The sequence below is a fragment of the Teleopsis dalmanni genome, chromosome X (assembly GCF_002237135.1).
Source record: "Teleopsis dalmanni isolate 2A chromosome X, ASM223713v2, whole genome shotgun sequence".
Lineage (NCBI taxonomy): Eukaryota > Metazoa > Arthropoda > Insecta > Diptera > Diopsidae > Teleopsis > Teleopsis dalmanni.
In genome coordinates, this window is record NC_051848.1 from 101,810,429 (window position 1) to 101,820,937 (window position 10,509).

The 10,509-nt window shown below is 33.7% G+C and overlaps 1 protein-coding gene across 1 annotated transcript in view; it reads right to left on the minus strand.

Annotated features, from left to right (window-relative positions):
* Positions 1-7,236: 7,236 nt before the first annotated feature.
* LOC119688866 (myeloperoxidase-like) overlaps positions 7,237-10,509 on the minus strand; it is a 5,039-nt gene continuing 1,766 nt past the window's right edge. Inside the window, exons 2-9 of the mRNA XM_038103527.1 lie at positions 10,452-10,502; positions 10,169-10,386; positions 8,704-10,100; positions 8,472-8,625; positions 8,144-8,405; positions 7,931-8,077; positions 7,719-7,872; positions 7,237-7,646 (exon numbers count right to left, since the gene is read on the minus strand). Of these exons, the coding sequence (XP_037959455.1) occupies positions 7,389-7,646; positions 7,719-7,872; positions 7,931-8,077; positions 8,144-8,405; positions 8,472-8,625; positions 8,704-10,100; positions 10,169-10,386; positions 10,452-10,502 (2,641 nt within the window). The 3' untranslated portion in view covers positions 7,237-7,388. The remainder of the gene's footprint in view (positions 7,647-7,718; positions 7,873-7,930; positions 8,078-8,143; positions 8,406-8,471; positions 8,626-8,703; positions 10,101-10,168; positions 10,387-10,451; positions 10,503-10,509) is intronic.

A 10,509-nucleotide genomic window follows, 5' to 3' on the forward strand; every position in this document is an offset into this window, starting at 1 on the left:
ATATGTTATATATATATATATATATAAATAATGTTATATATATATATCTTATATTCTATATCTTGCATATTATATATATATGAATATACTATTATATATATTATATATATCTATATCTGGATTATATATATATATGAATTGTATATATATATATCTATATATGTATAATATATAATATTGATGAATATGTTATTACATATATGACTATGAATATGAATATGAATATGAATATGAATATGAATATGAATATGAATATGAATATAAATATGAATATGAATATGAATATGAATATGAATATGAATATGAATATGAATATGAATATGAATATGAATATGAATATGAATATGAATCTGAATATGAATATGAATATGAATATGAATATGAATATGAATATGAATATGAATATGAATATGAATATGAATATGAATATGAATATGAATATGAATATGAATATGAATATGAATATGAATTGAATATGAATATGTATATGTATATGTATATGTATATGTATATGTATATGCATATGTATATGTATATATATATATATATGATATGTGAATATGTATATTTATATCTTATATATATATGTGCAGATATGCATGTATGTCTAAGTTAAAGTGTAAGTTTTGATTACTTAAGATCGGTCAGATATCCGATCGGAGCTTTTTTGGGAATTGTTTTGCAATGCAGTGCGCACGGACAGACGAAAAAAAAACAAAAAACAAAATAACAAAATTAATATTGAAATCAAGTGCTTAGTTAAATTGCTAAGAATAAATGCAGTATTTATTTATCAATAATTACTTTTTTAATTTTATTTTGTAAAAGTTAATTTAATTAGTTGCAATTTATAATAAATAATAGAACAATTAAAGTTTTAAAAGTTATCACTTAAAATATGCAGTTATGAATTCAGTCGAGCATGTGCCAGAGATGTTCAGCCTGTAACACATTAAGCACATTTGTTTTTGTTGTTGTTGTAGCCCGAACGGATTTATAAAGCAGATAACATTAGAGCACCTAAAAATTGAATACATGGATTAGGATGTGGATACGTTTCGGTATTGTGCGACGTAAGTGCATTATTAAGGAGGAAGATTGGATTGAGAAATGGATGGGATTTAAATTCAAGTCAATCTGGATCAATGCGGAGTGGGTCCAAAGATCGATTGAACTCGAGTTGTTTTTGTTTTTGCATTTGTGTGCAATTGTTTTTGTAATACCCTTTGCTATACGAATTCACAGAACTCAGACATAGAGTTTCGAGCAACCCAGAAAACAGTTTTTGATGGACACAACTGCTATACAAAAAAAAAACATTATCTTTGATTTAATATAGACTACATCGATCATTAACTGTAGTTTTTAAGGCTATATAACAAAAAAGAAGTATGACTGGATTAAAACATAAGCAAATCCGTAATTAAGTTAAGACAGGTTCTTGAAAACTAATTCCATTTACGATAAAAATTTTATTACGAGTGCAGATAGAGTCACTCTTATTTCGGATTTGAAAATGAATTATATTTAAAATTAACATCAATTTCTACGATTCGCTTTATGAAAACTTAACTGTTTCGGTATATCACCTAAAGATAAAACCTATATGACAATAACTTTTCGAGAGTATTTAAAATTCAAAAACTCTGACACGTTTAGTTATTATTGTTAAGAGGAATGATGCTATACTACCACGACTTTTAAGATCTTATAAGTTAATCCACATCATTTAAGACTATTGACAAATCTATCAATGTATCTTGGTTCAAGAACCCTGCCCACAATCGATTTAATGAAAGTCGAATGAAGGAACTGAACCTGTAACTACAAGGCACGAGCACATAAGATAAATGACAACACCTTTCTTCTTCGTTGCATCTCTTTCTCACTTCGTGTGAAGAAAACATCGATCGACACCTATTGCTTTAGAAATAAAATCAATGGAATCGAAATTCAGTCCTCTATACCGAATCAGTGTCATACTCGAAACCATCGTTGCAACTCAACAAGGTAATGAACTGGGTTGCGGCTGACAACTCTAGGGATTAAAAGCGTATCTTTGGAGCTTTGTCGATTTATAACTCTACCTCCTTGATGTAGTAAAGTTTCTTCAAATAAGCTCAAGCTTAGTTCAACTGTACCAGTCATTTTTTGATTCCCTATTCCACGTCATTTCTCTTCACTATTTCCTCTCATATCTTGCTTTCCTCTTATAATGCTTTCCATGTTCAGAAGTGCTGATATAACAGTATTAACAGCAACAGATAAGATGGGTTAAGGCTCGACTCTGCATTTCAAAGATTTCGCAGTCAACGTTTACAGACTTTTTCGATCACATCTTTGAAAGGTGATAGTTGAAGACAGCATGTCCGATTACTAAGCCATTTATTAATTTGAGTACATTTCTGTTGATTTTGAAAAAACCTGACAATATTCTTATTGTTGACTTGAATGAGCTGTTTGGTTTACCTTAGGACCTGAAAATTTGTCCGAGCCTTCTTAAGAAATTCGTATTCAATGTTTTTATGTATTTGGGAATCTGGAAAGTGGAAATACTGCAAAAAGTTTCGAATCTGGCTATGGGTCTGGGTTACTATATACACAAAATATCGGCCTTGTTGGTGAAAAATTAAATGTAAGTTTTAGATTCTTCCACCAATTTTTTTGAAAATAATAAAATCATTGGTTTTCACAACACATGTTAGCTTCTATATTCCTGGTATATTTTTAGGTTTCTCTCTTATTTACTCATTGAATAAATAGATTGTATGTAAAGTTTTATTGCCGTTGTAGTAATCTCACGAAACCCATAGATCAGAAAATATCAATGATTTACAAGACGAATACATGGGTTAGGATGAGGTGGGGATAGAGTGAAAGGAAAAGGTTTTCAACCAATATAATAGACGAAAAAAAATTATAGATTGGTGAAATTATTTATATTGCTTTTTCCATACAACTATTAAAGTACTTACATACATTGTGACCGAAAAGCTTCCGGAAATTTTAAATAAAACGCAAAATTCTTAATCTTCATCAATATTTATTTTATCTCCTTCAAAATATGCTCCATTAGAAGCGATACACAAATGCCAACGTTTCTTCCAATCATCAAAACATTTTTTATAGGCGCTTTCCGGTATGGCTTTGAGTTCCCTCTGCGAATTCTGTTTTACGTCTTCTATGGATTCAAAACGCGTTCCTCTGAGTGGTAATTTGAGGTTGGGAAACAGGAAAAAGTCACACGGTGCAAGATCAGGTGAATACGGTGGCTGTTCGATGGTATTTATTGAATGTTTGGCCTTAAAATCGTTGATAATGTTGAACAAATTGAGGTGAATCGGAACAAGCCGGGCGTTGACACGTCGCATACACAAATTGTCCACCAAAATCAAACGAGCCATCTCACGACCGATGCCTAGCTCTCGTGCTATCTCTCTAACACTCACATGAGGATTTTTGAACACGATTTCCTTTGCCTTTTCAATGTTTTCGTCGGTGGTAGAGGTCGAAGGTCGTCCAGAACGCGGCATGTCTTCGACGGTCGTACGACAGTCCTGAAAGGCTTTGTACCACTCATAAACTTGAGTTTTCGATAAAACTGATTCCCCATAAGCCTTTTGTAGCATTCGCAACGATTCTGCACACGAAATTTCGTTCGAAAAACAAAATTTGATGCAAACTCTTTGTTCAATATTTTTTTCCATTGTTTTTTTCGCAACGCACTACTGAGGTGAACTGGTTTCAACAGCTGCCGTAAACGAACTGTCCGACAGATCGCGCCCATTTTTGGCATAGTAATTAAGGACAGTGCTGCAAACTACATAAACTTAAAATATCGAAAAATATACAGCGCGCGAATTTTAAATGAGAACCTCCGAAAACTTTTCGGTCACAATGTACGTCTACTTTCCTTCCATCTTTCATTTATTCTTCCTCAACTAAAAATTTCAGCCGCATGATTGCATAGTATCGATGGGAGCCTACTTTAAAGAGAATGGAATAGAAATTGAGGATGAAATAAAATACTTTTTGGAAAATTTAAAAATGTTTCCAACTTTTTCCTCATACTTTGCAGAAACCTAGTTCAATTTAATTTTGAATAAGATTAGGTTGAGGTACGACAACACAAAACATCAGGAACGCTATTCAAACATATATACCTGTGTTTTCGAATTTAAATATAATTTATTAATTAAACAACTGAATTAAAAATTTACACAAAAATTCAATAAAACTCATACATTAATATTGGTTTTACCAATTAGGGGAAACAATAAGTAAATAAATATTTAAAAAAATGGAAGCGGGGTTCGCCAATATGTGGTTCTAGAAGTTATTGTAAATAGGACACACTCGTGCCTGAGATTTTAATCGAACTTCTATTTATATATATTGTTTAAACTTTTCTATTAGATACCAACACAACATCATTATTCCCGTATTTTGAGTTACTTTTCCTTTAAACTGATGTGATGGGAAATTTTTGGACGATCTTAAACTGTCATGGGGAATTGTATATTTATATACACAATAGGTACAGGTATATTTTTCTCAACTAACTAGTCTTTTTACTGATACCTATGTTGAGTAAGAAGAATCTAAACAAGCTCTGAAAGCAAATTGGATATTTTAATTTATATCTTATAATTTTTTAGTTAAGAGGATTTTTAATATTTTACCATATTATAGTCTTAAGTATTAAGTTGTAGTCTTTTGAACTCAATAGACGATTTCATTTTCGTCATATGTTTCCATTGTCCATGAGTTATGAACTAAAATTTAAACCTAAAATAATGTTGACAGGATTGTCTGTTTTGAGAATAGATTAATTATACCATACTTCTTCTTATAGCGATGCTAGTATTTACTTTAGAGTTTCAAAAATATTTAGAATTATTGTTGTATTTGTTTTGGCACATAAATAAGCTTAAATGATTTGGGCATCTGTAGCTTTTATACCTACATCTAGCTGTTCTATTCTCGTCTTCTGCTATTATCCGATCATGCGATCACAGCGGATTCTGAATAAGAATTATATAAATTAGAAACATTCTTTCACGAGTAGTACAATATATCAATAACTTGAAGTATTTTAAAGACCCTTTAGGGTTTCTATATTCAATATTTTTCAGGTGAATCTTCCGATATTTTGTTTTAATATTGTTTGTTTGATTGTTTTTCTTTTTTTTTCAATTGATTGTTTAAAAGTAAGCCATATAAAGAAGTCGATATTCAATACGTTAACACATGATCAATAAAGTGCTACTTACAGCCACAAGAGTGCTCTATAGCTGATGCTAGAAATTGTTATTTCAATGTATATAAAATAGTAATGTTTAATAACAGAATTGATGGTCTTATGCCATATACAACAGTTTAATATATATACTTAGAATGAGATAGGAAATATGTTTATGTTATCACTGTCGTTAATAGTTTGTCTTTGTTGCTCAATTAAATTAATAAATACTGAATTCAGTTATGCATTTGGTACAATATGAATGGATTTTTTGGCGCTCAAAAATCGTCGATTAGTAATAAAAAAAATCCCTAGCTAATACTGTTAACATTTAAGTCAGTCCGGATCATATCGAAGCATGTTTCATGTGCAAAAAGAGTGCAACTAGCTCTTTGCGAAAAACACTCAATTTTCTTTAAAAACCGAATGAAAACTAGCAAAAAGTTAGCCAAGATTAGAAAGGTCGCTCCAAAGTCTTCTAAAAAAAAAATTAATTATAATCGTTTTCTGCGGTAATCGTGGTGAGGAAAAATTGAAACTCCTTTTTTCGGCCCTATCACAATAAGTTATTCGCACAAAGAGGAAAGAGTTATGAGCAATCAATTTCAGATTTCTGCAAAATTCATCATTTCACACTGCATTGGTTTCTCGGGACCAATTTTGAAAAAACTCAACTCATATCATTCAACAATTGTGGTATTCGACTGATTTAGAACCGTGTCACTTCTGGCTATGCCCTAAGCTAAAAAGATCATTCCAAACATAGCGTTTCAACATGGTTGAGATAATTAAAATTGAATCGCTGCTCGTTTTGAAGGCCATTCCGAATCTTGACTTCAAAAATTATGTCGAAGGTACCCGAACATATAGCCAGGATTGGATAAAACGTTAACACCAGCGAACTATGTTGAGAGGAGACCTTGAAGAGAATGGATTAGATTTAAAAGAATTAATAAACGTTCTTTAAAGTAATTAATAGTTTCACCATATTTTTGGATCACAGTGTTATTATATTATAAAAATAAAAAAATGTTTGTTTATTAAAATATTGCGTAAATATTTTTTTATTTTGAAATGATTTAAAAGTTTATAAACATTTGTAAAATTACAATATTAATCGTATTATGAACTTCAAGTAACATAAATTAGGAGAAAATTTTTCAGTTTTCGTTATAGGATATATAAAAAATAATAAAAAATAAATACAATAATTATTTCAAAGGTTTAAGTGTAAAATTAGAAGCGAAAAACTTAATTACGCTAGAGAAAAGTGAAGAGTGCAACCTTTTCTTCTGTGAACTTTAAAACTAAGTTAATATCGAAAACATGGATTTAGAATGACTTCCAAAAACGTAGCACATCAGTGCACAAAATGGCAACTCTAGCACCTGAGTTGCCATGTAGCGTTGCCAAGCACAAACTGTCCACACATTTTCCAGCCAACGTATTTTTCGAAATTGCCAGTATCGACTGGTATGGAACAGATTTTTGCTGGCATAGTTGCATAGCCTTCTGGCCATCTGAATTACACGGGCCACGCAGTACTAACAACTAAGGAGTGCCGGTTCATGTATAAGAGCATATATTTAGCAAAGGAAGTAAATATATAAGTCTTTTGCATTGCAGAGTAAAGTTAACAAATAAAATTATCAAAAAAAAAATTATTTAACAAAATACGCGTGAAAATAAATTATAGGTCACGTATGCGCTATTTATGTTACTCTCTAGTATCTTTTATGTATATATATAAATATATTTGTATATGTATATATTGTAGGCTTAGTACATAAGTATAAATGGTGCAATAAATCATGCTATTAAAATATATAATAATAAAGAGAAATAGCCAAATATGAAATTAGAACGAAAAGTGGATAACTGCAGTAAAGGGTTAAGCTTTTGCACACCCTACAGACAGCATTATACAATATAAAAACGTACAACAACATAATTAAGAATTAAGTAGATTTTTATAAAATTAACCTATGGCGGACATTTTGATTTTTGTTGTTTTTTTTGCATTTTTTTAACAAGAAAAATAGTATTTGCTTGTTTTTTTTTTATTTTGTGTGTGATTCGCATTTGTTTCTTCCAATAAGACGCGCCTCTTCGCAGTGATACTTTGTAATGACGTTGACTCCAGTGCTTATAAAGATGCAATAAATGGAGTCAAATCGGGAAATTTAAATATATTCTGTGGTCGCGAACGTTGTACACGTGCTGGTGGTGAATTAAGGCGTGGTGGTTGTGCTTGATTGGAACGCGATTGTGAATTGAAGTTATTCTGTCCATTCAGATAGATACCGCATTGGGAGTTGCAGACTTCATCGCGTAGGATAGCGTCTTTGGGCCATTGACGAATAAGTTGACCGCAATCAGTGATACGTAAAGAGGCACATTGAGCCTGTTAAAGAAGATGAAGTGGGGAAAAATTAAAACTTATGTTTGTTTTTCAGTGCTAAAACAAAACACTTACGCCCTCATTGGAGCACACACAGCTGGTGCAGGGTGAAGGGAATGCTGATTCTCCAACTCGTACATGTCGATTACCAATTTGACAGCCTTGAACATTTTCACGCCAAGCACTCAAGTCGATTTGTGGCATCGATTGGCAAGGTACGCGTGGATTACTGTTAACGAGCAACAATCATTAATTTTTATGAAATGTAAAGTTTCCAAAATACTTACAGGAAGTTGCTTGGTAAGTCGAGTGCGGCACGTTGCATGTCACCGGGAACTTCTAAATTTTCGCAGATAATCTTAGCCAGTGTGGTTTTACGTATTTCAGCCAGTTGTGCTTCAGTAAACTTAACTTCGGGATTTTGATTCTCATACCTAAGGATGCAATGTTAAGAGTCATTAGCAAAAAAAGAAAAATTCAATCTTTTGACTCTCACATACCAAAAACGATCACATTTGCGAAGCTGTCTGAACTGAATACCAATAATGCAGGCCAATGTAGGACCTACTAAGCCACCTTGCAATGGTCTCTCAGTCATAGCACCTGGGAACAAATCGATGTCATCTACTGAAGCATAAATTTTCTTGAAACGGTTGATCACCTCATTGGGTATTTCGCGACTTAAGTCACTCCAGGTGGAAGCACGTTTCAAATTACAAAGAGCACGGTAATTGTTGTAAGATGGTATGCCGTGATCACGAGCTGTTGTTGGAGTATAGTGAATAATGTATACCAAATTCGATAAAAAAAAACTAAGATTATACACACCTCTTTGTACGTTCAAAGCGATTAAATCGATACCAGAGAATGGAGTTTTTCTGTCTTCAAATAAGTGATTTGTCACTTCACCGGTAATGAACTGATCCAGTGTTTCCATAGGTGTGGCCACTAAACCTCGCATGATTTCATCAATAATGCCAGGCTATAAGTAAAAATCAGAAATATTTATTTTTGAATACATTTTGAATATAGAAATTTTTATATAGAATAAAATAGGCACCTGCAGAAGTACGTCCATTTTGAAGAAACCATCACGCAACAATAGTGGTGGATCGACAGGTTGGTGTTGTGTACTCAAGCGTGGTATATGTGGACGTAAGAGTGAATGTCCAATACGGAAGGCAGCAGCTGCGAATTCATTGAACACAATCGGACTGCAGGATGGATTGTAATCCTTGTAATAGCCTTGGGGCAATAACTTAAGACCATATAAATTCACAGCATTCCAACTTAAAATACGTGGCAAAAACTCATTGAATGTGATGTGTTGTACTTGTGCCGTGACAATGCGACGGGTATGATGGTACAATTGTTCGCCATTCCAATGAGGGTTCACCCCACGTAAGCCCTCGACGATACGATTGTGCTCTCGTAAGAATGTGGTATGTATAGCAGTCAAGCCTGGCTGTTCAGATCCACGATCATCGCCAGCAATGAAGCAAAGACCATCACGTGATTTGCACTCTGGATGTGTAGCACTTTGTGGTAACAATTCCTTGCCACGTATCGGATGGATGGTCGAATTCAAGCGTCCTGAGAAGCCACGTAATTTATTAGCTACGCAAATATTTTGACCATAAATCATAGAAGCGTCCAAGAAGTGAGTATTTTGGTTGACCTGATCACGTGGGCCAAGTGTTTGCTGACCGGGCAATGATCTCATGGATGGGAAGCATAAGCGTTCGCCACTTGTTACGTTTACTTCAGGGAAGTAATAATCACCAGCTGGAACAGGGAATGGATTACACTCTGGATGCACTGTTTGACGTGAATCGCATGATCTGCAACTGGGAATAGATTCGTGGAAACCTTTGTGTATGGGTGTTAATGTTAAATCGTGATCCAAAAATTGTGCGAACTGCATAACCATAAGTGCATAACGTGTGTGCAAATTAGAAATATCTGGATGTATGAGTGTGGAAATAGAACGTGGATTAGGCAACGGTGCACCAGTGACACCTAGTAGTCTTGGCTTAGAGATAGCGTCTTCATATTGGGATGGCAGCAAACGTGAGAATGTGGACAGCGATTTGCCCCAGTTGGGGTTACGTAAGTTGTTGCAGTAACCAGTGAAAGTACGGAATGGTGTTGTTGTATCACAAGCGGTTGGTGGGTCATCACACTCATTATGTGGTGTCTTTCCATTGCTAGTACCAGCAAGTAAGGTAGTTATGTCAATTGTTTGTAAAGTCTCAGTTAACTCGTTACGATTGAATGCATTCAAGCTTCCGTCAAATGCTTGACGTTTACGACGAGAAATTGATGTGAGTGAGTTTAAGATCTCATTTGAAGTTAATTCGAACATTAAGGAGGAGTTTGCAAGCAACAACGCGTTGCGACTAGCTTTACTGAAAGAAGCAGCAACACCATCTGGAGACTTTGCACTGATGCCACCATCTAAAGAAAATTAAATGATTGGTTCAGTTAGGACCTTTGACAGATAAACGAAAGAAATTTAATCTTACTTGCACGCCATGACTCGTATTCAAACCGTTTACGATCTTCTAGTTCAGTTCTGGCACGTTCTATTGCCGCTTCAATGAGATCGGGGTTCAGTTCCTTAATAGCTTCTTTTACTTCAGGTTCCACTTCGACATGTTCAATAGGTTCTTCATCTTCGGCATTTGCATACCATGGACGCAAATCGAATTTTGGTATTTGGTCGCAATTAAGTAGAGAATTCCTGTTTGAGAACGAATTAGTCTTATTAATCTTATTCTCTTTGAATACGGGGATTTAAAAACTTACAAATAGTTGTCCTCTCTAATGAAAGCCTTGGATTGAGCCTGCTCAACTTGGCTAGAGG